This window comes from Lonchura striata, chromosome 24, assembly GCF_050655825.1.
Source record: "Lonchura striata isolate lonStrDom1 chromosome 24, ASM5065582v1, whole genome shotgun sequence".
Taxonomy (NCBI): Eukaryota; Metazoa; Chordata; class Aves; order Passeriformes; family Estrildidae; genus Lonchura; species Lonchura striata.
The window spans coordinates 8,445,957-8,472,713 of record NC_140726.1 but is presented as its reverse complement, the minus strand read 5'-3'; the positions used below and the strand labels follow the sequence as shown (position 1 = coordinate 8,472,713).

Here is a 26,757-nt window from a genome sequence, read left to right as displayed (position 1 = left end):
TTCAGAGTTGTTCAATCTTTTGCCACATTCATTGAATTTCCAGGCACATTTACAGGGACAAATTTCCTAAATCCTTTGCCACACTCGCTGAATTTCCAGGCACATTTACAGGGACAGATTTGTTTAATCTTTTGCCACATTCACTGAATTTCCAGGTACATTTACAGGGACAGAGTTTTTCAGTCCTTTGCCACACTCACTGAATTTCCAGGCACATCTACAAGCCAAAATTGAGTTTTCCACACCAGTGGACAAACAATTCCAGGAGAAAAGCCACAAAATGCCCCTGAACGCCCAGCCCCAATTGCTCTCCTCATTTTTCAGACTTCCATGTTCTGTTTCCACTTGGCACAGGGTAATTAATTAGTGCCAATTAGCGCCATGCACAAGGAAACACCCTAATGAGCTTCACCAGGGTGGGAATTACTGGGTGGGAATTGTGTCAGAGGGTCCCTGGGCTGCCTCTGCTCTGGGGCTCTGGAAAATGAGGAAATATTGGGAATTCTGGGGCAGAGACCTCCTTTCCCAGCGACCTCCCCCAATTTTACTTGTTTTTTTCCTCATTCATTTCCCTCTCATGGCTGCCCAAAAGGAGCAGGGGTCTTGTGACCCCCCTGATTTCCAGGCACGACCCTCCCAAAAAAATCACCTTAAAGAGGGAAATCCCAATGGGGAACAGGGAGGTGCAGCTGGACCTGTGAGCTCAGAGGGGCAGCTCCTCATCCCTGGAAATGTGGATTATTTATTAACTCCTTCATTGTTTGGGCTACAATGGGCTGTAAAAAACCAGCCTGAGGAGTGGCCCCTGAGCCTGAGCAGCAGAACCTGGTGGAGTTCCTCTCTCTGCTGCTCCTTTTGGGCTCTTACATCTCCCCTGGTGTCACACGAACAGGATAATTTCCACTGCCAGAGCTGCACCCTCGTCCTCCTTTGGCCACTGTGCTTCAAACACAGGGAAAAAAATAAGATTTTTCCTCCTCCAGTGAGGCAGAATGAGAAAAACCTCCCTAAACTAAAAATTAAAATTAAAATAAATCAAAACAAAAAGGAAAGCTGCTGTTTGGCAGGTTTCCCGGGCTGTCTCAACCTTTGCTTTTGGCTGACAGAAGCAGATGGTGGCACAGGTATTAAAGTGCTCGCACAGCCTCCCTGCTCAGCCAGGCCCTGCCCTGGCATTAGCTCAGCAAAGGAGCAGTTTTAATGAGAATCACAGGAACACAAATAGCACAGAAACCCCTGCACTGTTCCCACAGTCACCTCAGGACGGCACGTTCAAATAAATGATTTATTACATCCAGCTCTTCCACAAAACCTGATTTGATTTCAGCAGGTGACAGGGAGGCAGAGCCGGGTCTTTCAGTCCCACTGGACATAACTGGGCACTTTTGATGCCATTTCCTGCCATTTTTCTCCTGCCATTCCCCTTTGCATGACCAAAGCTGGACGTGCTGTCCCTGAGCCTCTGCTGGCATCAGCTGCGACCTCTCAGGGCTGTCCTGGCCCCGTGTCTCCTGGGCAGCTCTCCTTCCAAGCATTTCATCACTCAGTAACTCAGGCAGGGCTTAATGTTTAATTCTGGGAGTTCATTCCCTCCCTGTCAAACCGTCCCTCCCTCCCTCAGCCGGGAATTCGGGATCCCACCGGGAATTCCCGGCAGAGCTGGGCAGGGTGGGGGACAGCACCCACTGCAATCGCACCCTGGTGTTTCCATCCCCTTCCACCCAAACCCAGCCACCCGATTTATCCCCATTTCCCCAGGACTGCAGTCACTCCAACCCAAGAGATCTGATCGAGTGACACAGATCAATCCCCAGGTGCACACAGCAAATAAAAATAAATAAATCCCAACACTCCGGCTGTCGTGGGGCTTTGGCAGGGCTGAGGGGCTGCAGAAATCCACAGGGGTCAGTGTGGGTTTCAGATTTAGTCAGAGAGAGAAATGGAGTTTCTAGCCAGGCAGAAGGCTGGGAAAGAGCTGGAGAAGAATGTAAATAATTCTTTATCTCTCTTGTTTTACACATTATTTATAGTTAAGTTCTGTCACTGTGCATGAAGCACTGTACACCAATGGTGTCAGTTGTTTTCACTTCAGAACCAATGGCTTTGATCCTTGCAAAGCTCTGTATAAAAGAGCAGTGTTGCTGGAATCTGTGGTATTGATGATTCTGAGATTGTAGAAAGTCTCTGTCTGTCAGCCCCCTGCCAAAGCAGAAGCCAGAATTGGTCTGTGCTGGTTTCCAGGTTGTTTATTCTGTTTATCTCTCACATGTTCTGCTGCCCTGCCCAGCTCTGTCCTGCAGGGCAGCGTGTGGGGCTCTGCCCTCAGTGGGATGTGACAAACATTCAATACCAGAAACTCCCTGGGCTGCATTTACAAGAACGTGCCAATATCTGTCACCTACGTTGGACAGTGTGTCCCCAGCCTGAACCAACAGAAAAATGCCAACACCACAGTGAGACATGGAGGGCGTGAAGAAGGAGAAAAAGGACAAGGCACACCCAATTTCCTCCATCTTGTCCCTTTGGACCCCTCATCTAGAATCCTAAAATTTTACTTTTGCACCCATGCCACACTTAATTATTACTGATATCAAACACTCAGAGCTGGTAATTGATCCTGTAAGATTGAAAACTCTTTTCCCTGGACAGAGATCACAGGGGATGGACACTGCAAGGAACCTGCTGGCAGACATCCCCCAAAGCACCACCTTGAAAAAGGAAAAAATTCCCCAAAGAGCTCCCAGGGCAGAGGTTTTGCTCTGCCAAAGGGGACGGTTGGAATATCCCAATTTTTGTCACCTTTCCCTCTCTGAAGCTCTCCCAGGGAGGGGAGTGAGGCTGAAGCAGGGCACAGCACAGAACTGAGCTCAGGCACAGCAGCCCCCACCTGCCATGCCAAAGCACTTTTAAACCAGCCCAGGTATTTTTTTGGCAGTGAAAACCCCACTTTACCTCAGCCTGGAGCAGAGCGTGGCCAAGGTGGACAATTAGGCAAGCTTCATTAGACCTCCCCAAAGGGGATGTTTGTCCATTATTCAAATACTCCATTTCCTTGTAAAGCAAGGGAATTGCTGTCCTGCTTATCAGGTTGTTTTTAATTATTATGCATTAAGTTATTCTTGATGGCCATTCCTAATTACTCCTCAGGACATTGATGTGACAAAGGGAATCCCACACAGCATTGCCACTGCTGCCTCTGGACAGACACTGGGATTTATTTGATGGCCTTTAACCACAGGAATTGTGCAATAACCATTCCCTCACTGCCCTTCCTCAGCTTTCCCAGCATGGCCCCAGCTCCAGGAATATCCAGGATAATTGGGGGAGTGTCCATTTAAACTCCTCTCACAGCCTCATCCTGCTGCAACAACCTCCACTGAATTTTGGGCTTGATTTAAGGGTTGGTTTAAAGGTTGATTTAAGGGTTGATTTAAGGGTTTATTCTTGCACTCCCTCCCCAGGGCTCTGCCACCGCTGGGGCTGTGACATTCCCACTGCAGTTTCCTCAGTTTTCTGTTCTCACCAACATCCTGCTCCCTTTGGCTCTTCAGTTTAGATCAGAAATGGTTTTTTTGGTTTTTTTTGTTGCCCACTACACCAATTCTACACACAGAGAAAGATTTGCTGGTCACAGGAAGAAACGTGTCTGCAGCACAGGAAAGAAACTTATAAGAAAAAAAGATATCGTAGTTCTGACTCTCAAAAATGCTTCTCTGTTTGACCAAGAAGCAAAGCAACACCAAAGCTCACATTATCTAATAATAATATAAATTAATTCAGTATTTAATCAGAGAGAAATCAAAGACTTTTGTGATTTTGCCAGGCCACCTCCTCTCCCCAGAGCTGCTTTATTTACTCTGGCACAATTCTAAATTTCACATCAGCTGGCAAAACAGGACGGTCTTGAGGAAAAGCAGAATTCTGAGAACCCAGAAGGGGTCTGAGGGTCCTTGTGAAACATCTGATGGAACACAGAACCCAGGGCTGGCTGCAGGAAATTCGGAGCAGGAATCCACGGAGCTGATTTTGGAGCATTTCTCCTGAGCAGCTGAGCTGAGGCTGATCTCACTTGACAATTGTCTCTTCTCCCTTGTAAACAACCACGTTCTGCTCTGTCTCCTGCACTTCCACCTTGTAAAGGATTCCCTGGGGCAGGAGCTTCTGGAGGCTGTCCCAGATGAACACGGCCACGTTCTCCGTGGTGCTGAGGGGAACAGAGCAGGGTCAGAGCTGGCTGAAATGGCAAAGTGACAGCAGGCTTTGCAGCCAGGATGGGCTGGGGGGACACTGACAGGCAGCGGAAATGGCCAAATGACAAAATTTGCTGCCAGGATGGACTGGGGGATGCTGAAATGGGAAAATGACACCAAATTTGCAGGCAGGGTGGGCTGTGGGATGCTGAAATGGCAAAATGACACCAAATTTGCAGGCAGGATGGGCTGGGGGATGCTGAAATGGGAAAATGACACCAAATTTGCAGGCAGGGTGGGCTGGGGGGATGCTGAGGGGCAGCTGAAATGGCAGTGACAAAATTTGCAGACAGGGTGGGCTGGGGGATGCTGAAATGGCAAAATGACACCAAATTTGCAGGCAGGATGGGCTGGGGGATGCTGAAATGGCAAAATGACACCAAATTTGCAGGCAGGGTGGGCTGGGGGATGCTGAGGGGCACCTCAGCTAAGGGGGATTGTTGGGGTCACTGCCAGCGATGGGCAGGTCCTGCCTGCCCAGGCTGAGGTGATGGGGGCAGCTGGGCACAGGGGTGGGCACACACAGGTAAAGGCTGCTGCTTCCCAGGTAGGATCAGGCCCTGGAGATGCTCCAGCCCCTCCAGGAGGTCCCTCACCCACCTCACCACCTCAGAGAAGAAGGGCACATCCTTGTCCAGGTTTTTGTGGTCCAGCGGCTCCATGATCGCTTCCTGCAGAGAGAGGATGGTGACAGCCCTGTCCCTGCCTGCCTGAGGCTCAGGTAACCACACACAGCCAGGCAGGAAGGGAAAAAAGGGAAAGAGCCCCACAGCCTGCTGTGAAATTCCCAACTGGAGACATGGCACTGCCTCACACAACAGAGCTAAGGCATTTAAGTCTTCAATTATTCCCTAATTTCTTTTTTATGTCCTGCCATCAGCAGCTCACCACGACTTCATGCTGGTACCAGCCAAGCTCTGATCAATTCTCCCGGGGCATTGGAAGGAAAACTGGGCTGGTTTTACCTGCATGTATTCCTTCAGGTCTGTCAGGTTCATCACCATCCCCGAGACTGGGTCAATCTGCAGGGAAGCACAAGGGGGAATATCTGTGCTCATGTGAGCCACAAGGAGAATCTCTTCCCACTGTCACAGGGCTCCAACTCCACTCCTGTGATGTTCCCAAGGGCTTGATACAGCCTGGAAACAATTCCAGAGGTTCCACTCTCCCCTAAAAGCTGACAGCAGGCAGGAACAACTCACTGGAAGAGTCTTCAAGCACGAAAACAGCATTAAACAGCAAATCCTTGCTGTGAACAGGACCACAGAAAATTTTCCTCTCTAGTGGTGTGCACAGAGTTTCCAAAATACTCTGGGAAATCCAGGCATGGAGCCAGGACTGTGGGGATTCTGCCACACTGAGGAACAGAAAAAAGATGCTGGCTGCACTCACCTCTCCACGCACGGTGACCACAACTGAAAACAAGAAAAGTTCAGGTCACTGTGATGCCTGTGAAGCCAAAACCAAATCTGCTACAGCCCCTTCCCCGCCCACCCACAGGGTGCACTCAGGAGTGGGGCTGCTTTGATAAAATGAGGGGATGAGCCATAAAAAAGTGGCTCAGAGGCACAAAAATCCCTCCCCAGTGTCTGATGCCCCAGGCAGGCTGGAGATAAGCCTGTCTCCCCTGATAAAGCAGCTCCTTAGCAGAGGTTTCAGGGTGCCAACAACACAGGGAGCCACTCCAGGAACTGGAGAGATCTAATTCTGTGTGCTCGGGGTGTACAAATGGGAGAACTTGTGAAAAAAACCCCATTCAAATCATGTTTCCAGGCTGTTTAATTTGCATGGCTTTTGCTTAGAAAAATCTCCATTCCAATCACAATGATTCTGCAGAGTGTAAACAAGCAGATTTGATTCAAGAAGTGGCATTTGAAGATAAATATTTATTATCTATTCAGCCGAAAAAAATGACAAACCCATGCTATGGTTCAACCCCCTGCTGCTGAAATTCCCTCTTAATTCTTGATAAAAACACAAACCCAGCCGCTGAAAGCTGTACCAGGCTGCTGAGATTGAGTGGCCCAGCCCTTCTGGGGGTTAACTCCACCCCGAGAGCTGCATCACTCCACGAGCAAGGATGGAAATCAGCTTCCTACCTTTGTAGTTGTGTCCGTGGCCATTTGGATTGTTGCACTTCCCAAAGAGCTTCAGGTTCTCCTCATCGCTCAGGGATTTGCTGTGGGAAAGGCAGGCACGGATCTGTTCAGATCCTCAATTCTCCCTCTCCCACATTTAACCCAGCAGCTCAGGAGGCACAAACACAGACAGGAAAGTGTCTGGTCCATGAAAAGATGTTGTTGACAGCAGCGAATCTTTCCTTGCTCTGGTTTTGTGTCTGCCTCACAGCAGCTGCCTGACACCACTGCTGGATAAATGTTCAACATCTGGGCCCAAAATCACTCAGGCCTGGAGCAAGCTGCACATTTGGGTTTGGTATTGATTAACAAAGCTTAGGGAGCCCCTCCAAGAAGCACAAAGGAATTCCCTGGGAATCTTCCCTTTGAAACAATCCAGGGCCCTGCTCTGAGTGTTTCAGGTCAAGGCACATTTTGGGAACATCACAGAATCCCAGGATCTCTGAGCTTGGAAAAGAACGGTGAGATCATGGAATCCAACCAGACTCAGAGCACTGAGTGCCACATCCACGAGCTCCTCGGGCACCTCCAGGGATGGGGACTCCCTGGGCAGCCCCTTCCACAGCCTGACCATCCTTTCCATGGAGAAATTCCTCCCTGGGCAGCCCCTTCCGAGGCCTGACCATCCTTTCCATGGAGAAACTCCTCCTGATGTCCCACCTGAACTATCCTGGGCAGCCCCTTCCGAAGCCTGACCATCCTTTCCATGGAGAAACTCCTCCTGATGTCCCCCTGAACCATCCTGGGCAGCCCCTTGCACAGCCTGACCATCGTTTCCATGGAGAAATTCCTGCCTGGGCAGCCCCTTCCACAGCCTGACCATCCTTTCCATGGAGAAATTCCTCCTGACCTCCAGCTCTGGCACAGCTCGAGGCTGTTTCCCCTTGTCCTATCGCAGCCTGAGAGAAGAGGCCGAGCCCAAACCCTGCTTTGAGGCAGTTTCAGGTCAGGGAACAGATCATTCTGGGGGGGAACCCAGCCGGTCGGGCGATGTTTACAAAGCGAAAGCGCCACGGGCTCTGTCAGAGCACGGAACTGCAGCCGGGCGCTGTCGGATGCTGCGGGAAGGGGCCGAGCCGGGGACAAACCGGGCTGGGAGCCTCCTCCCGGCTCTGCGGGGCTCGGATGTGCGGGGCTCGGATGTGCGGGGCTCGGATGTGCGGGGCTCACCTGTGCGGGGCTCACCTGTGCAGGCGGTGGCAGGCGCTGAAGGTGACGGAGCGCGACAGCCGCGCCAGGCGGGCGGAGCGCGGCGACATCGCGGGGCCGGAACGGGGCCGGAGCGGGGCCGGAGCGGGGCGGCTCCAGCCCGGCTCGGGGCGGCTCCAGCCCGGCCTCATCCCGGCCCCGGGGCGGCTCCAGCCCGCGGGATCCGCCCGCCGAGAGCCGGGGATGCTCCGGTCCCTCCATGCGGGTGTCAGCCCCGGGGATGCTCCAATCCCCCCGTGTTCAGCCCCCGGAATGCTCCGGTCCCTCCGTGCCGGTGTCAGACCCGCGGATGCTCCAATCCCCCCGTGTTCAGCCCCCGGGATGCTCCGGTCCCTCCGTGCCGGTGTCAGACCCGCGGATGCTTCAATCCCCCCGTGTTCAGACCCGCGGATGCTCCAATCCCCCCGTGTTCAGCCCCCGGGATGCTCCAATCCCCCCGTGTTCGGCCCCAGGGATGCTCCGGTCCCTCCGTGCCGGTGTCAGACCCGCGGATGCTTCAATCCCCCCGTGTTCAGACCCGCGGATGCTCCAATCCCCCCGTGTTCAGACCCGCGGATGCTCCGGTCCCCCCGTGTTCGGCCCCAGGGATGCTCCGGTGCCTCCGTGCCGGTGTTAGACCCGCGGATGCTCCAATCCCCCCGTGTTCAGACCCGCGGATGCTCCAATCCCCCCGTGTTCAGCCCCGGGGATGTTTCAATCCCCCCAGGATGCTCAATCCCCCGTGTTCAGCCCCCGGGATGCTCCAATTCCGCGGTGCCAATATCGGATCCGGGGATGCTCCGGTCCCTCCGTGCCGGTGCTGGATGCGGGGATGTTCCAATCGCCCGTGTTCGGCCCCGGGGATGTTTCAATCCCCCCAGGATGCTCCAATCCCCCCGTGTCGCCGTTGGACCCCGGGATGGTTATGGACATACCTGAAGGAGCGTGCCCTGGGAATAACATTCATGGAGTTCAAGCAGAGGAACCCTGAAAGCTTTGGGAGAAGGGGGAGAGCCTGGATTTCTCAGTGCTGCAGGGTTTGGATGTACATTCCCTTAATTCCTGGGAATTGCCGGGGATCACGGAGTGGGTCAGGGTGGGAAGAGCCCAAAGCTCGGGGCGGGATGTCGGTGTGAGAGGAACCGGAGCTGTTCAGGGGGGAGCACAGAGCCCAGGCGGGGGCTGCGTGCTGGGGGAGCAGCAGAGCTTTAAACATGGAAGATTTGGGGACACAGCACGGCCTGCCTGCAATCCGCACAGGCTGGCACCTCAGCCTCTCACCCCTTTTCGTTTCCCACCTCAACGAGAAAAATAAATTAAAAAACAGAACCGATGGTGCCTGAACTGCATTAAACACCTCAGCATCGTTCTGCTGCCGGTGCTGGGGGGACGGGCTGCAGGAGGAGGGCAGGATGTGACAAGGGCCAGACAAGGTGACAATGTCCTGCAGGGCAGGGCTGGAACGGCAGCAACGGGAGCTGTTTGCCATCTAGTGGCTCCGAGCAGCTCGGCTGAGCCTCCTCCGCCTCTCCCAGAGCAGCAGCCCCAGGTAAAATCCTTTTTCTTCTCCCAAGACCTGTAAGGAAGGTGAAGGAAGCTCAGAGGAGGAAGAGCCCCAAGGGCGAAAGGGCTCCTTTGTTACTCAAGGAAATGATTCAAATAATTCTTCAGGCTTCTCAGAAATAGAACTGGAAGTGTTCACTGCTCACCCACCCAGCTACACCCCAGCAGCTGGAGAAGCCTGGATGACACAGGGGGCTCCTGGAGTTTGTTCTGCTCTGTTTAACCCCAGAAGGACACCAAGGCCACAGAGGAGCTCTCCGTGTTCCCTACTGGTGTTTCCTACTGGCTGAACTTGGAGCTGTCAGCCAGCAGAGCTGTGCCCTGCTCTGGAGATGTGTCCCTCACATCTACAAGACTGTGCGAGGGCAGGGAGAGAAAGGAAAAACTTCCCAAGGTTTTATTTGAGGGCACTGCTATGGTACAGAAAAAAGCACAAGCACAGCTTCTGTGAGTGTCTGCATCTATCCCCTGGAGTCCTCTGAAGGCAACCTTGATGCAAGGGAGGGGGATTTACTCCCCTTCACTGGGCCCACCTGTCACCTGATGGGTTTTACTCCTCTCTTCTGCTTTACGTATTTCAGCTAAAGTCACAGTCCTGAGTATTGATGTTCTCTTCTCCTCAGAGCACCAAAGGAAAGGGTTGATCACCTCAGTTTCCATTTTTTCCCTTGCAAGCCTCACCCTGGCATCCTTTGTGAACTGCTGCTATAGCTGGTCTAGCAAGATAGTAAAAAAAAAAAATGTAGATAAAGCAGTGGGCTGTGGGAGCAAAGGGGCTTTTGCCTTCCTTGGCTGTGTTTTGTTAGGAATACAGGAGGTTGTGGTGGAGAAAAAGCAGCTCCTGCATCCCAGACGTGATGGAAAGGTGGGAGGTGAAAGCAGCAGAGGTTCTTTCTGAGGCTGGCTCAGCCCCGAGTCCCAGGAGGTGCCCAGGAGCTCCTCAGTGGGCAGCGAAGATGCCGTGGAACCCGTAAGGCACTGGCACCCCGACTTCTGCTCGCCCCAGTTCCCGGAAGGTCTCTGCATCCAGGACGAGCAGGAAAGCACTTTGGTTCTGCAGGAGGAGCAGAAAGGAAGAGTGAGTGTCCAGGCTGAGCTTCTCTCCCCTGTTTGCACACGAAGCAGGCCATGGAGAGCAGCCCTGCAGGGCAGCAGAGCTCAGACTCACAGGTTCCACTCAGGACACGCTGACATTCAGGGGACAGCTCCTCCCTGCACAGCCTGGGCTTGGCCAGGGCAGGGCCAGCCACTCTGGGGAGCCAGAACTACCTGCCAGGGGGCCTCCAGCTCAGCTTTGAGGTTTAAAAAGTGAATTCATGCTGTGTGACTTTGACAAACTGCTGCCAGCAAGTTACCTCAGCGGGGGAGACCACCACAGACAAGATGACTCCGCTGTCCTCTGCCGTGGCGTTAGGCACTGGCACAAACACAGGCTCTGATGGGTAGGATCCCTCCTCCTGCCAAATCTAGCAAGCACAGCAACATATGGATCAGTTCCAGGGACAGATGGATGAGTTCCATTTCATTAATACTTGTCTATACAGTGAGCAGAGTTGCAAGTGCTCCCCACAAAGGCACCTGGAAATACTCTGTGCTCCAAGAAACTGAAGAGTTCAACTTTTGATTAACTTTTTTTGCATTCCAGGAGTGTCATGGTGCCATGCCCTCCTGTTTGGTGACTGTGCCACGTTCAGAAGGTGCCAGGTGAGGGATGAAATTGGGAACCACATCCCAGACCCATGTGGGCAAAGCCCCAAAACCCCCAGTAAATGTCACACCTTCAAATCCAGTTCAGGGGAAGGACTCGATGAGCTGACTTCAGCTCACCTTGAAATTCTTGGTCTCCACATCCACCTTGATCAAGGAATCCCCAACGAGGTGCCCGAATCCGCAGCCGTAGAAGTAGCGGTACCTCCTGCCGTTGTACCGTGCGTAATTGATCTGGGGGAACTCCAGGCCCCCAACTTCCTCAAAGCCCTCAGGGTGGAGATTTTCGTGTGTGCACCAGACCTGGGAGAAACGTGCAGAAATTACAGCAGGCATGGTTCAGCTCGGACAGGGCTGGTGCCACCAGCCACCACACGACCAAAAGTAGTTAAAGCTCTGATGCACAGGGCAGGAGCTGCTGCACAAATGCATTTATGGTTTGATACACACCTTGCCATCTGCACCTTTCACAGCCTTTGCCTGGGTGTAAGGCAGTGGGTTCAGGTTTTTCCCCACGGGTGTGTCTGAATCCACGTGCAGAGGGAGAACAAAGCGGCGAGGGAAAGCTCTGGGGATGGAGGCATAAACCTGTTACAGAGACAGAAAGTGATGGTGATGGAGAGAGGACAGACACTTCAGCCTAAATGCACTTTTGGGGAACATTTCTGCAGTTTTAGACACCCCTGAATTCTTCTTCTTCTTTTCCTTAAGTGTTTGACCAAGTTCTGGTAAGGTAAAGCACATAATGGAAAGAAGAAGTTTCTTCATGTTCCAGTAATTTACAGCAGAAACCAAAACCACAAGAATTAGAAGGGTCAGCAGTGCTCTCACAGTAATTAATGCCGAGCTGGGTATGCAAAGCAGCCCATTATCTCCAAATCCAGCAGTGGGACAGACACTGCACTATGTTTTATTTAGTTGGAACACGTTTCTGTTGCTTTACATCACTCTGTGGAGAAGCTGGAGAGCACTGTGCCTTCAGTGCCTGCAGTTCCCCTGCAGGATTCCCTCTTCCATGCTCAGGTACACGTGGATTCATGGCTGGAAGCCCAGGGGAATGATGTACAGCCCCCAGTGTGGCAGACACTCAGCACACTGAGAGAATAATTCCACCACTGCCACCAAAGCTCTGCTGAAGCCAAGTTCATAACCCAGCATATTCCTAATTAAGTAAAATAGATGAGGACTCTGTTTTGGTATCTTCCAGTTACCTCAATCCACAACTCACCTGTTCAGTTGTGAACTCCACTTTAATCACACGTATTAATCCTGAAACCCTGCTTTCAAAACTTTTCTGGCTCATGTAACCTGGCTGAGGAACTCTGCCAGACAAAGGGTAAGTGAGTCAGCAAATGTGGGGAAAGGAGACAAGCCATGCCCAGACACTCCTGAGGCTTTTGATGCAGTGAAGTTTGAGATTCTGTTCTGAAATGTCTCCTCTGGGTGGGTGTGGGTGAAGTGTGCTGCTGATGCCACTTGTCACTTGAAGAACATGCCTGCTGGAAACACAGGCCCAGTGTTGACACCAGGACACCTTCAGCCACATCAAATTCCAGAGAAGGAATTGTCGTGCTCAGAGAAGGACAAAAAAAAAAAAAAAAGCTGGGATTAACACTCCGCTGTACTTGAAGATGCTCAGAAAATGCTGGAAAGGCCAAAATGAATGCCAAGAGAAAGCAGAACCGATGGGACACAGCTGTGCCTCTCAGGTCGGAGCTGAGTTGGTTCCAGACAGTTCAGGACACAGAGAGAGGAAGTTCAGCCCTGTCTGGACACGCAGCAGCCCCCCCAGCACGCTGCGTTTCCAACAAACACATCTGCAGGGTGAGAAACTGAGAGCACCCCCACTTTTCCCATCTGGGACCTATGCAAAATAATGCCCCTCACATGGCCTGGAACGGGGCTTTTCCCAGAGCTGGACACAATAAATCATTTATTTGAACGTGCTGTTGTGAGGTGCCTGTGGGGAACAGTGCAGGGGTTTCTGTGGTATTTGTGTTTCTGTGATTTTCATAAAAACTGCTCCTTTGCTGAACTAATGTCTTCAATAACAGGGTTCCTTTTTTTTTTTTTTTTTTTTTTCCATTTAGAAATCATGCTACAACTTATTTTGCATAATTTCTTGGGGGAAAATTGTATTACACCAGGATAAGGAAAACGAATGTCATTAAAACCAAGGTTTTAAAACAGAAATAAATTCTTCCATGCTATGGAGCTCAGTGTTACACACAGAGCTTGAAGAGTTTAAAGGCATGCTCCATGGGAAGAGATTTAAAAGGAGATAAAGCACCAAGAGATGACCGAAACATAAATTTTAAGGAATTTAGAGATTTTAGAGGAGCTAAGATTTTAGTTAGAAATAAGCATTACTAGAGTTAATTAAAATAAATGAATAGGCCTCGATGAAGTTAAGAGTTAGTAGTTAACTAATAACTGATTGCTTGTCAGCACAACGTTGAGTTAGCTGGGTTTATAATGAAGAATATAAACTGATAAATTGCTTTTAGGAACATCAGACAATTGTGGGCCTCCTCTGCTCTGAAACCAACTGAAGACAAGGAATGGGAGTTCTACCAAGAGTTCATTTGTCATATTGGCATTGAAAAGGTGGAAAGGGCAGAAGGAGGAAGACTTCATTGACTTCCTCATTTTGGGACCCCTCCCATGGAAGGGACACCGACCCATTTCAAGGAACAAACTTCATGCTGAATAGCTTTTAAAATGATTAGCATAGGAAGTGAGGAATGGGATGTACCAAAATGATGAATATGTATTTATATTTTAAATATTCAATACTTGGATGGATAAAAGGGCTCTGTAATCACCTGGAAGCTGCGGTGTGGACTTGGGAGCGATCCCACACACAATAAACACACACTTTCTAACTTTAAACTGTTAGAGAGTTTTTGTCCATCACAGTTGGATATCAGTACTAGATCAATACCCATATTTTTTTAATAAATCATGATCATTTCAGTATCCATGGAGCTGTGCTCGTGCTGTCCCCACAGCGCTCTCCGTTCTACCCAGCTGAGCTTTGCTGCAGGAAAGCATCTCCCGCAGGGGCAGCAGAGCAGCAGAGGCAGGGCTCTCACCTGGTCCAGCCCTTCCCCGCTCCTCCTCATGTTCTGCAGCGTGTAGAGGGCCAGGCTGGAGCCCTGGTCCTGGCAGCACAGGTCCAGCACCACGCAGCCACGCTCCTCGAAGGCGTTGATCTGGTGGAAGCTCAGGAAGGGCTCGGAGCACCAAGAACCCGGCAGCACCTGCAGGGAGCACAGCTCTGCCTCACCTCACACGGCTTTCTCCTCTCTGCCCCCCATTTCAACCCCTCTCATTGCCTTCTGTCCTTGTGTTACACAAAAGAAGTGGTAACGCCTTACTTCAAGCCAGTAAGGAGCAAAATTGGAAATGAGAAGCCCAAAATGCCAAGCAGCCCCTTGGTGTGCATCTTTTCCAGGTTCTGACCTTTCTACACCCTGTAGTACCTGGGACTCACTTCAGCCCCTGAGCTCTAAACTGCTTCTTTCTGCCTGTCCTTTTAGGGCTGGCAAAGAAATGAATGAATAAAGAGGAAAACGCATGAAGAAATCCCACTTTTAACCAATCTACACCCCTGCTTTGAAGTGTTTTTTGCAGTAACTTCTGGCTTGATTCTTAAACTCCCATGGCTGCTATGTGGCACTTTTAGGAACAAAAGTTCCCCAAAAAATTGGGAAAAAAAAATTGTAAATTTGGAACTAAAGTTCCAGATTAGCTGCTGGAGGGGCCAAAGACCCCCTCACCTCCCCAGTGTGCTTGTTCACCACGTGGAAGTAGGTGTTGTGCTGAGGCTCCCAGGTTATCCCATCATAAATGGTTTTCCCACGGATCTTGGAGGTGATGATCTTCAACAGGTTCAGCTTGAGGGGCTGCTCGATGAAAATGATGTAGTTTTCAGTCATGCCTGAGGAGAGAAGGAAGGGATATCACCCAAATAGGAGGCAAGAAAACATCTCAAGGGCAGAGAGAACTGGCCAGCCCTTTCTGCATCGCATTTCCCCAAATTCCCCGGGTTTGGGGTGGAATCTTACCAAAGCTGTGGTAGTAGGATGGCTTTGCCCTGTCCCTGGGAGGGATGGAGCACAGCACTTTGGCCCCCTCCAACGTGTCCCCGTGGGCTGACTCCTGTGGGGGAACCCTGATGATGTTGTAGCTGGATCCTGGAAAGGGGAAAAGGGGTTCAAAGCAAACTCAGGCTCTGCTCCTTCCTATTCCCCAGGAATACTCGGAACCACCTCTCCTAAACTGGGCAGAAACCCAACAGGCAGCAAAGCATTCTGCAGAGGATTTGTCTACCAAAAGAAAAACAAAAAAAGGGAGATTGAAAGGAATCTTCTCAGTCTGGGAGAGTGCCAGCTCTGCCTGAAGTGCTCTCCTGTAACAGCAGGGGCAGGATGAAAACCAAGCTCACAGGAAATGAAAACTCTGTGCCTTAGTAATGCTCGTTTAATAAACCTAAGCAGATGAGCAGGAAAGGATGGCACTTCTGATTAATAATGATCTAGACTTTGGTATATCCAGCTGAAAAAAGCATGTGGTACAGAGCTGGACTTTGCTGAGGCCAAAAGGAAATGAAAACAGCAAAAATGAAAAATGGTCAAAACTGGGAAAATGTGGAGCTGTCCTAAAGGGTCACAATAAAGGGCAGTGGTTGTTTTCAGGGCCACTGGAAAAGAAGGATTTCACAGAGCTGACAGGGACTGATAGCTCTGGGCAGCCACGTGGATGGAACAGGATCCTATCAAGATGCTCAGAGTTCTGAGAAGAAGAAAAATATCCCATAAAACTCAGCTTTGCTGTAAGATAGCCAGATGACCAGAATAAATTCTATTTTATCTCCTCCAAAAACTCATATGGTGCTCATTAAAAGCCAATTATTGTAAGTGAAAAACATGTGGACTAACTGCTAAATTTCTTCAGATGATGCTTCAACATTGGATGAGACTTTAAAAAATCATTCTACTGTTTTCCAGCAAAGCTTGGGAGAGGAAGAGGACAATCTGCTGGATATTCACAGGCCAAAGTCAGAAGCATCTGAAACTAAATCCTGAGAGGAGCCAGTTTTATGGGACAGACACTGACATTTTGACTCAGGGACAGCAAATTCCAGGTCTCTTTGGGTGTTTCTTCAACAGCTGCTCCTTGAAGCAACACCAGAAGGTATCCTGTACAGCCTGCCCAAAAATCCAGCCTGGCAGGAGGTATCCTGTACAGCCTGCCCAAAAATCCAGCCTGGCAGGAGGTATCCTGCACATCCTGCCCAAAAATCCAGCCTGGCCATGCCCACCTTACCGTGCTTCCCATAGGAATTGCCCATGTTGTAGGTTGTCCCATCAGACTCGTAGTGGGGATGAGCTGTGGCCCCATTCACTGCAATAAACTTGCTCCAGTCCACCTGCAAATGCCAAAGATTTTCAGTCAGTGCAGAACTTCCCAAAGGGTCGGTTTTGTGGAAGTTTGAGGAAGAAGAGCAGATTTTATTCATTTTTAATAATGTGGGATCTGGATGCCAGCCTTCATTCTGCCTGCAAATCCTTGAAAAGAAGGATATTTCTCTATCAGTAAAGCAGGACTAATAGCAATGGACATTCCTTGGAAAACACAGCTATTCCTTATGGTTCAAGTGCTGACACAGTGGGAATGTTGCCCATGATAAGCACAGGCAGGTATGTGAAGGGACAGCCACTGCCCCAAAAAATCACCAAGAGTTTTGTCACTGGAAGCTCAGAAAACCAGGTCCTGCCAAGGCATCTCGAACTGGAGAGTTTAAATGTGAAATCATCCCTTCCACTTAGAAAAAAAAAAAAAAAAAAGCAGTCTGCATCTAAAAAAAACAGCTTGAGGGGATTTTTTTTTAAATTTTATGACAAGATGGCTTAACAGAGCTGAACCTAAAATTCCCCAATTCCCCATGCATCTTTTCATGACTGCATTCCGCTTTACAAACAGATCAGCTGGCAAATCACCCAGGACAGCTTGTTGGCTGTGCTCTGCACACAGTTTATTCATGACTCACTACTGATCCTGCAGGCAGGGTGGCTGCGGTGGCTCCCTCAAGACCTGAGGGGTGCTCTGAGCTGGCATTTTTGGGTGTCAAACAAGCTCAGCAGTAAATAGTGATTTAGGAAGGGCAGAATCCTCCCTCAGCCCTTCTCACAGCTGTCCAGTCCAAATCCCCTCTTAAGGATGCGGGCAGGGGGACACGTAGCTTGTGCTGTGTCACCTTCTTCTGTCACATCCAGCTCCTGGGAGAGGATGCACAGGACACAGGGAAAACTCACCTGATGTTTTGGTCATTTCCTAGCAGGGGGGAGAACATCAAGTGGCAGCTGAACCACCCCTTTACAAAGGAGGGTTTGTTCAAGGACAGCTTTGGAGTGTGCAAAGCTTGAGGTGTAAAAAGCAGATAAAGAGAATTGATATGAAAGCAAAGCACCAGGGAAAAGGCAGATGTGAGATCAGCAAGTTCACTTTTTTCTCGTACACAGAAAAAAGTTGTTTCCTGTTCTGCTAAGAGGTGCAGACAAGCCCAGGCAAGCAGGGAGAGCAGAGGAGAAATGACAGCTGTGCCCAGCCAGGCAGTGCCTGCACCTCCAGCACGGAGAGCTGCCTTGCTGCTGCACGGGGACTCAGCAGAGAGATGCTGCAGCCCAGACAAATTCCTTTGGAACTGGAACTCCCCTTGATCCAGCAAGGTGTGGCTCTGCACCAGCTGTACCCCAGCTCCCTCATCCCTGCCCACCTTCTCCTTCGTTTCCAGCGTTTCTGGATCCACCTTGTGCATGCAGATGTTCTCGCTGCTGACATAATAATCCCCTTTGTACAGTACGTAGTTCACACTGCAGTTGTCGCTGGGCTCTGAAACAGAAATCCCAGAGTTGTGCACAGCTCTGTGCAGCTCATGTTACATTATGGCAAAGTTAGATGTGTGTTTAAACAAATAAACCTATTTGCAGTGACATTAATCCCCGTGACATTGATTAGAAATATCTCGCTAATCTACAAAGGGAAACTGCCTGTGCAGGTGAAGCCGGGTTAAAGGGACAGGACAAGGATGGAAATCACTGCTGGAGCTGGGTAAAGGCAGGTGAGGGATGTGAATAGGTCTGGAATGTCTTGAGGGAGCTGGGGTGACCATGAGTGAAGGTGTGAGCAGCTCAGGAAAGCACACATGACGTGGCAGGAGGGAAGAGGAGAAACAAGGATGCTCACAGCATCAGCCACAAGCTGCAAACTTCAGCCCTGTGCTGGTTTTAGTGGGGAACACTTTGCTTGCATTTAAGCCTCTTTCTTCCCTGACGTACACAGAATCCTAAAGGTGCTGGAACTTCCCTTCCTGTGCAGCACCATCCCTCACCCTACTCAATAATCTCCTGCCCCTTAGTCCAGGAAGGGAGGGATTAGCCCACTTACCCTACAAGCTTAGCCAGGCAAGGTGTTCTAAGGGCAAAGCTGTGTCTCAGGTAGAACATCAGGGTGTAATGCTCATTATCAGCACTGCACAGAATGTTCTCTTGGGGAGAGCTCTCTTTGGGAAATTTGCAAAAAGATCCAGTATGGAGCAAACTGAGGTGGTATTAAAACATTAAACTCTGCCTCCCCCAGCTGAGGCTGACACCAATTTGCATAATTTTCACATTTGGGTCATATTCTAAGAAAAACATGGGCTCACAGAAAGTCTGTCAGACTTCCTCACCCCTCCTTTTCCACCTAACCACAAGTTCCTCCAAGGAAATCTGAGAAGCCTCTCGTGTTTTACAGAACCACCCTTACGCAGCGGCTCAAAGCGGGACAGGAAGCGCCCAAAGATGCTCTTGCACGGGTCTGGCATGGCCAAGGTGCCAAACTCCGAGGCCACGATGCGGTTGTGCTGGCTGTTCCTCAGGTAGGAGCTGCTCTGCAGGAACCTGCTCCTGTAGGTCACCGTGCCATGGGCCAGCTGGAACTGGTGCAGCAGAGCCATGCCATCGAACCAGTGGTTAAACCTTCCAGGAGAGAGAAAAAAAGAGATTTAAGAGTTGGGCATTATATGATGTCACTACAGGACACGTGAAAGCACAACGTGAGCCGCTGCTATTACAAAGGTGAATAAGAGGAAGTTTATTTTCTGACTCCAGCATTTATACTTTTCCAAAAGTGACAGTGGATTGGAGAGTGAATGTGCCACCTCTCCAATGACATTGGACAAACTACTAGTGCATCAAATTTCTCTGCCTCTGTGGAGGAATGGTAAATAATAGATTGTTTACAGAAAGTAGTGTGAGAAAGTTCTCTACAAGAACATAAACTCAGAAGGCTTTAGAAAATCTTAAGAATCAGTGCAATAATATGATGCTCTGTAGTACCCTCTTTTATGTTTACTGATGTTTGCAAAAGGTGATTTCCAGATCCCAAACCAAATCAAAACAAGTGTCTTCACAGCTGTGGGATGTGGTGTCTACAAATGCTGTGTGGAAGGTTTTGTGGGAAATAATCTACACAGATAAACCACCCACTCCTGCAAGGGAATAGAGTTTGAGCTGTTCAACAATATAAATTATTACTGCAAACCCAGAGGCCTTTAGCTCTCAGCTTCTTGCAGGATGTTATTGTCTCCAAACCAAGGGATCTGTGAGACTCCCAGAACACCGGATGCTGTAACTCCAGGAATTTGAGGAGGAGATCAGCTTTGGCCAGTTGCTGCCATCAGCTGAACTGTCAGTTACACATTCCAAGCCACAGGGAGTAGGTGCCTTCTGGGAATATTTTCATATATTATTATTAAAAGTGTGTGGATTCACTTCTAAAGCAGCTCACGCCATTTGGCGCAACCAACTCTCCAAATTCCTGCCCTGGATTTGTTTCAGAGTGCTCAGGGGAGGATTTTTGTTCAGCATAGAGGACTAAGCTGGAGATGTTTTCTTCCCCATCCCTCCAGGGTGAGTGGGTGAGAGCCTGCCTGTGACTCAGCTTCTCCAGCCTGGGTGATGTCACCCTTCAGCTCCTCTTTGCAGAAAATGGGAGTTCCCAAATGAGGGAGCAACTGCTCTCAAAATAGTGACATTGAGATTCCTTCCTTCCCTTACGTAAAAAGAAATGAAAAGATGCTCTAAATAGCAATGGGGAGGGTCCCTTTTAGGTTTAGTCAGAGTTCAGACCAGAACAAATTAAAAATTCATTTAAAATACTTACTTGTCATTACCAAACTCAAACTTGCCGGGGCCATTCCTCAGCAGATTTCCATTAATCCACTTGGGGATATGTCCTTTGATCTTGGCTGGGATGGGCTCGGGGGTCTCCTCCACGCTCTGCACTAAGGGGGAGATGCATTGCAGCCCCCGGGCTCTGTGGCACAGGGTTTGCTCCTTGGGTGGGCTGGGCAGGTAATTCCTGAAACCTGCAAAGAGAGCAGGGAGAACACAAAGCGGGGAATTGAGATTTTCACTGGGCTAAAGTGACAAATGCTAGATCTTGAGATTAGATGTCAGGGAGAAGAGCATTCAGCATCTGCAAGCAGCCGGGTTGTGGTGGATACTCAAGGTAACGCCACAAAACCCAACATATCCACAGGGATATGTTGAAAACCCTGTGGATTCTGCTCTGCTCTAGTTAATCCACAAGAGACCCTAGCTCTGCAGCCCGAAGGAGGTAACAGAATACAGGATGATAGAAAAGATGACAGCTTTTCTTTCAATCAAAGAAATGCATATTTGGATTTAATTCTAAAAAAAAATAGAACACCAATGAAACTGAGCCAAAGGCCATTTACAGGACAAAAGAGACACACAAGTTTTATTTGGCAGGGAAGTAAGCAGAGAAGGATCATTTCTGATGGAGCCTCTGATTCGGCTGTAACAACCCCTGCGGAGAACAAAAGCCCCAGGAGAGCATGAAGTGATTGGAATGCTGTGAGCTACCAGCGATGGCAGTGATTGGCTCCCACAGCCTGGTTTGCAAAGCCTCATCAACACAAGGATTGCTTCAGCAATCCTTTTAGCTGCAGAGGTGGATTTAGCCGGGGGTGCCTCCCTGCCCAGGCTTGCACCTGCCCATCCTGCCCTCCGTGTAGCTGATAGTAAAAGCGTTTTAAAATCATGGGGATTTAAGGTTAAAAGGAAAATTAAGCTTAGTAGGCTCTAAAAATATATATACCCTGGGAATATGTAAGCCTTGTACCATGCTAGAACTGCACCTATGTAGCTAGTACATGATAAATTGTATAATTTTTAGATATGATTCTTGTGTAATTAAATATAAATACTGTTTAATCGTAAGAATAATCATGAGAAACTGTGGTCAGAAGCTTAAGAAAGATCACGAGAAACTCATGTCAATGTATACAATAGAACAATGTAAGTTTAATAACGATAGAATATAAAATACGTTCAGCTCGAAAGCCGTGTCAGAGTCAGATTTGGGTCTGTAGCCCTGATTCCCAGAGCTCTCAATAAAACACCTGCAGAGAATCATATCCTGTGATTATTTGTGTTCCTGAGACCACAGACCCAGCCTGAGCTGCTGAGCACTGAGCTGGGAGTGAAATACTGACCCAAAAGAGCACCAGGCAGGCAGAGCTCCATGACCCAGAGCTGCTGCAGCCACCACACACTGCAAGGAATCCAGGCTGTTCTGAATTCACTCTCATTCTCTGTTCTTTCACCACCCCTGCTCCTGGCTACATCCTTTAATCCAGGCGACCAAGTGTAGCTGATGCCCAATTTCCCTCCTCTGAAACCCTTTACTTAACACCTCCAGAGGAAATCTGCTGTTTCAGCCAGAATAGCTCCAAAAGACCTGAGCTGGCAGGCAGAATTCTGCTGAGCTTGTTTCTCTACACAAAAACACCCATAGGTTGGATGTTGGGATTGCAGGAAGGTAAAATGCAAGATTCCAGTGTAGATCTCCAATCTGCCAATTGCCAAATCCTCATTTAGATCTATGAAGTGTTTGCAGAAATGCAGATTTCATTTGCAGGGGTGCAAAATGCCCATTAAAGAATGGGAGGAACACATCCATAAGGAGATATTTTGAAGATTTCATTTGCAGAGGTGCAAAATATACATTAAAGAATGGGAGGAACACATCTGTAAGGAGATATTTTGAAGATTTCATTTGCAGGGGTGCAAAATACCCAATAAAGAATGGGAGGAACACATCCATAAGGAGATATTTTGAATCCAAGCAGAAAAAAAGCTTGCCTCAGGACATGCCTCAGGACAACAGTACATTGAAAGTTCCCAGAGAGCACTGTAAATGGAAATTTTGGAAAGATACATTCCACAAAAGATCCTCAGGGCTGGAGAAGACCTCCTGAGTTCACCCCTCCCAACTGTTGTCCCAGAAATTCTTATGTAAGAACTCTGTCATAAAAATTATGATGTCTACAGGCACTTACTCCCTCTTTGGATAACTGCTCCTTGTCCAGATGATCATGAAAATGCTTTGAATTTACCAAAGGACGAAAATCTTGTTTTTCTTGAAGCTCTGGTTTGTTGTTTTGATAGTTTTCCCTTCCTTGCACTGTATTTAGGGTGAAGAATCATATCACTTCCTAAGCTAAGTAAGCCAAGTTCTTTTTGTTTTTCTTGTCCTGTGATAACCATTCACGTGATCATCTCAGTAATCCTTGAAATCTGATCTAGTTAGAACTCATCTCCTTAGAATTCATTCCAAGGCATCCTCTACAAACTGGAGATCAATAGAATGGACTATAAACAAGAAGAATATTTAAGAGAACGCCCCAAACCTAGGCTAGAGAGGGAGAAAGATGAGCAGCAAGAGAATGGATTATTTTTTTCTTCTGGGCATCACTCAAATGAGCTGAAGATCCTGACAGAAATGAGTGCAAAATGGGAGAAACAAGACAAGTCATTGCAGACAATTCTGATTAGCTAGAGGGAAGGCATGCAAGAAGAAAAAAAAAAAAAAAAACACCAATCCTACATATTTTCCCTATTAAACAGAAACAGATTTGAAAAATACCTGTCCATTTTAATTGCACTTCAAATTAATTGCACTGAAGACATGGAACACAGAAAACTCCCCATGATCACAATGTTCCTGAGTATTTTCAAAAAAGGTTTTCAGCCTTGGGGGAAAATTCAGTTATACATTAAAACATTTTGTAACATCCAGCTGCCCAAATAGAGGCCCATCTCTCTCTGAAAAAGGCAGAAGACAGACTGTTTTTTATTATTAAACAATATGTAAATAAAATTACTCTTTCTATTCTGGCCACACTCTGAGATGGAAGAACTTCATCCCACGTTTAAAGCCCTATAGACCCAGTGGGGCTCTCTGTGTGTGCTTGAACACCTGAAAATCAGCACGAGATCTCAGACCCCTCATTTCTCCACCGTAGTTTCCATCCTTCCTCAGACTTTTAAAAGCAAGCTGAAGGATTTTGGGATCTCAGAGCAGAGGCAGTGCCAGACACGGAGCTGTAACTTTGCTCCAATCTTTCCTAAACCAAGATGACAATGACTGCAGAGTTATCCTGGTGGCCCTTTGCTTTGTGTTTCCCTGCACACTGTGCCATGATTTCACTGCCCAGAACAAACTGACAGCCCAGTATTGATCATTTATTGATTGTTCATGTGCAGAAATGGTGGGATGAAGGACCAGGCTCTTGAAGAGGAAGCTGCTGTGGGTGCAGCCACCATGAATCAGACATTAATTTGTATTTCAAGAGCAGTGGGTGAGACACAAAATCTGTAATGGATGACTGAACCATGGAGCCATTTGCTAACATTGGGATCACATGGGAGAGGGCAAAGCCATTTTGATTTTAATCTACAAACTCAAAGCCAAGGCTCAGGCACCACCTCTCCACGCACAGTCTGACTCGGAAGGACATCCAGAATTAAGGACAAAATTTAGCAAATAGAATTATTTCTATCATAATAAAAATTTCTGTTATATTCTTCAAGTAGGGAGAATGAAGCAAGAATTGTCTTTTCCCCGAGGATCATTCAAACTGGGAATAATCCTCTGGCACAGGCTGCGTTTTGTTCCGTATAAAACACAGACTGGAACGACACGAACGCAAAGCAGTTTTCCCCGACCTCAGCCCAAAGCAGAGCTGTGGATTTGTGCCCTCCAGACTCCAGCCTTGCCCAGGGCTGGAGCCCTGAGCTGCCACTGGGATTTCCGAAGGGAAGGTGCAGCACTTGCCTTGGGAGTGCCGGGACGTGCCTGTGCTGGGCTCCTTGTTCCATGCAGCTGCTTGGTTCCCCATGGCCAGGGGCTCAGGCACCGACTTCCTCGCTAACAGCCACAGGAGCAAAGGAAAACAGGAAAGAAACGACAGAAAAACACAGGGAAAAAATAAATGGAGAAAAAGAGTAGGGGAAGGCTCAAAGGAAAGAAAGGATGGCGACAGTGAGCTCAAGCACATGAAATAGCTGCTGATTTCCCAGCAGAAATAGTCTATGCTTTGGGGAATTCTGGTGGCACAACAAGGCAGATTTGAGATTTTTTTTTTCAGCTCTCTGGATACCTCGGAAGCAATGCTTTGAATTCAAAGGGCACAAAACCATCACTACCATCAAAAAGCAGAAATTCCCATGAGATCGGCCATGATTTTTATTGGTTCCTAATTTGTGAAAACGGGCAAGCAAATAAACAAAACAAAACAAAGAAACAAAAAAAGCCAAACAAAAAGCAGCTCCAGCTGTGCAATGATGACACGAAGAGCAGGGCCGGGCTGTGACAGAAAATCCTTTGGGGCAGTTTGCACGTTCAGGTTAAAGCCTCGGCAAGGATGCAGCTCCAAAGAACCCTCTGCCTGCCCACTTCCAGCTGGCTCCCTCGCACAGGGAATCTGCTGTGCGCTGCTTTTCCAGCTCTAGACCATCTGTATCTGCTGTAATCCTTGCCTGTGCCGTTTATCCATTCAACGAATAACAGACACTTTCTGCCATCTAACAAAGACTTCAAATCGCTCCGCGGCGAATTGCTGACAATCGGAATTGTCCTCCCGGCCCGTGGCAGCGGCAGCAGCCCCTTTCCGAGGGGACGGGATGCAAGGGATTATTTAACGCGTTTTACCTGGAATGAATTGCATCAAAGAGGAGAGGAAGTGCAGCAGGTGAGCGAGCAGGAGGCTGGCGGCGGACAAAAGGATTTTGGCCAACATATTCCGGCGGGCAGAAAGCATCGGCTGGGAGCGGCCGGGCGGAGGTAGCGGTGCCAGGGCAGCGAGCAGGAGGCAGCGATGGTCGGGAGAGGTGAGCGCTGCCTCTCATCATCCTTTCACAATAAGAGCCGTGCCCTGCCCGCCCTGCCCGCAGCGGCGCCGCGTTCTGCCGGCCGGGGCGGCTCCGCTGCGCCCGCCGGCCCCGAACGCTCCGCGCACCTGGGCCAGGTGAGCTGCCGCTGCCGGGGCACTGCTGCCACTGCCAGGGCACTGCCGGGGCACTGCTGCCACTGACAGGGCACTGCCAGGGCACTGCCAGGGCACTGCTGCCACTGCCAGGGCACTGCTGCCACTGACAGGGCACTGCCGGGGCACTGCTGCCACTGCCAGGGCACTGCCAGGGCACTGCCAGGGCACTGCTGCCACTGCCAGGGCACTGCTGCCACTGACAGGGTACTGACAGGGCATTGCTGCCACTGCCAGGGCACTGCCAGGGCACTGCTGCCACTGACAGGGTACTGCCAGGGCACTGCCGGGGCACTGCTGCCACTGCCAGGGCACTGCTGCCACTGCCAGGGCACTGCCAGGGCATTGCTGCCACTGACAGGGTACTGACAGGGCACTGCTGCCACTGCCAGGGCACTGCCAGGGCACTGCCAGGGCATTGCTGCCACTGACAGGGTACTGACAGGGCACTGCTGCCACTGCCAGGGCACTGCCAGGGCACTGCTGCCACTGCCAGGGCACTGCCAGGGCACTGCCAGGGCATTGCTGCCACTGACAGGGTACTGACAGGGCACTGCTGCCACTGCCAGGGCACTGCCAGGGCACTGCCAGGGCATTGCTGCCACTGACAGGGTACTGACAGGGCACTGCTGCCACTGCCAGGGCACTGCCAGGGCACTGCTGCCACTGCCAGGGCACTGCCAGGGCACTGCCAGGGCATTGCTGCCACTGACAGGGTACTGACAGGGCATTGCTGCCACTGCCAGGGCACTGCCAGGGCACTGCTGCCACTGCCGGGGCACTGCTGCCACTGCCAGGGCACTGCCAGGGCACTGCTGCCACTGCCAGGGCACTGCCAGGGCACTGCCAGGGCATTGCTGCCACTGACAGGGTACTGACAGGGCATTGCTGCCACTGCCAGGGCACTGCCAGGGCACTGCTGCCACTGCCGGGGCACTGCTGCCACTGCCAGGGCACTGCCAGGGCACTGCTGCCACTGACAGGGTACTGACAGGGCATTGCAGAGACCGCCAGGGCATTGCCACCGCTGCCAGGGCATTGCAGAGACTGACAGAGCATCCCCACTGCTGCCAGGGCATTGCAGAGACTGATAGAGCATTGTAGAGACTGACAGGGCATTGTAGAGACTGCCAGGGTATTGCAGAGACTACCAGGGCATTGCAGAGACTGACAGAGCATCCCCACTGCTGCCAGGGCATTGTAGAGACTGCCGGGGCATTGCAGAGACTGACAGAGCATTGCAGAGACTGCCAGGGCATTGTAGAGACTGCCAGGGTATTGTAGAGACTACCAGGGCATTGCAGAGACTGACAGAGCATTGCAGAGATTACCAGGGTATTTCAGAGACTGCAAGGGTATTTTAGAGACTGACAGAGCATTTCAGAGACTGCCAGGGCATTGCAGAGACTGATAGAGCATTGTAGAGACTGCCGGGGCATTGTAGAGACTGACAGAGCATTGTAGAGACTGCCAGGGCATTGCAGAGACTGATAGAGCATTGCAGAGACTA

The 26,757-nt window shown here is 49.9% G+C and overlaps 3 protein-coding genes across 5 annotated transcripts in view; all 3 read right to left on the bottom strand.

The window, feature by feature from the left end:
• Positions 1 to 26,757, bottom strand: part of HSPB2 (heat shock protein family B (small) member 2) — a 486,398-nt gene that overhangs the window by 369,377 nt on the left and 90,264 nt on the right. The window lies entirely within an intron of this gene.
• Positions 3,752 to 7,849, bottom strand: PTS (6-pyruvoyltetrahydropterin synthase). Of its 2 annotated transcripts, XM_077788069.2 has the most exons (6): positions 7,574 to 7,849; positions 6,350 to 6,429; positions 5,643 to 5,665; positions 5,216 to 5,272; positions 4,851 to 4,921; positions 3,752 to 4,204 (listed from the first exon to the last, which is right to left on the bottom strand). In XM_077788069.2, exons 1-6 carry the CDS (start codon positions 7,726 to 7,728, stop codon positions 4,066 to 4,068), a joined length of 525 nt encoding a protein of 174 aa, XP_077644195.2. In that variant the 5' UTR covers positions 7,729 to 7,849; the 3' UTR covers positions 3,752 to 4,065. The 2 variants fall into 2 exon arrangements, with proteins under 2 accessions (XP_077644195.2, XP_085416385.1); XM_085560259.1 differs by lacking the exon at positions 5,216 to 5,272 and having other exon boundaries at positions 7,574 to 7,825.
• Positions 9,506 to 25,181, bottom strand: BCO2 (beta-carotene oxygenase 2). Of its 2 annotated transcripts, XM_085560249.1 has the most exons (13): positions 24,914 to 25,181; positions 24,038 to 24,130; positions 20,057 to 20,261; positions 18,659 to 18,870; positions 17,628 to 17,743; positions 16,178 to 16,280; positions 14,917 to 15,045; positions 14,629 to 14,789; positions 13,942 to 14,109; positions 11,297 to 11,434; positions 10,967 to 11,149; positions 10,495 to 10,605; positions 9,506 to 10,193 (listed from the first exon to the last, which is right to left on the bottom strand). In XM_085560249.1, the coding sequence occupies exons 1-13, from the start codon at positions 25,020 to 25,022 to the stop codon at positions 10,080 to 10,082; spliced, it is 1,842 nt and encodes a 613-aa protein (XP_085416375.1). In that variant the 5' UTR covers positions 25,023 to 25,181; the 3' UTR covers positions 9,506 to 10,079. The 2 variants fall into 2 exon arrangements, with proteins under 2 accessions (XP_085416375.1, XP_085416376.1); XM_085560250.1 differs by lacking the exon at positions 24,038 to 24,130 and having other exon boundaries at positions 24,914 to 25,163.

Coding starts and splice junctions, on each gene's coding strand:
- PTS (XM_077788069.2), bottom strand. CDS start 7,728: ATGAGGCCGGGCTGGAGCCGCCCCGAGCCGGGCTGGAGCCGCCCCGCT. Junction 6,430..7,573: donor GCCTGCCACCGCCTGCACAG/GTGAGCCCCGCA, acceptor CCTTTCCCACAG/CAAATCCCTGAGCGATGAGG. Junction 4,922..5,215: donor ACCTGAAGGAATACATGCAG/GTAAAACCAGCC, acceptor CTCTCTCTGCAG/GAAGCGATCATGGAGCCGCT.
- BCO2 (XM_085560249.1), bottom strand. CDS start 25,022: ATGCTTTCTGCCCGCCGGAATATGTTGGCCAAAATCCTTTTGTCCGCC. Junction 17,744..18,658: donor GTCCCGCTTTGAGCCGCTGC/GTAAGGGTGGTT, acceptor TTTCTGTTTCAG/AGCCCAGCGACAACTGCAGT. Junction 14,790..14,916: donor ATCCTACTACCACAGCTTTG/GTAAGATTCCAC, acceptor TTCTCTCCTCAG/GCATGACTGAAAACTACATC.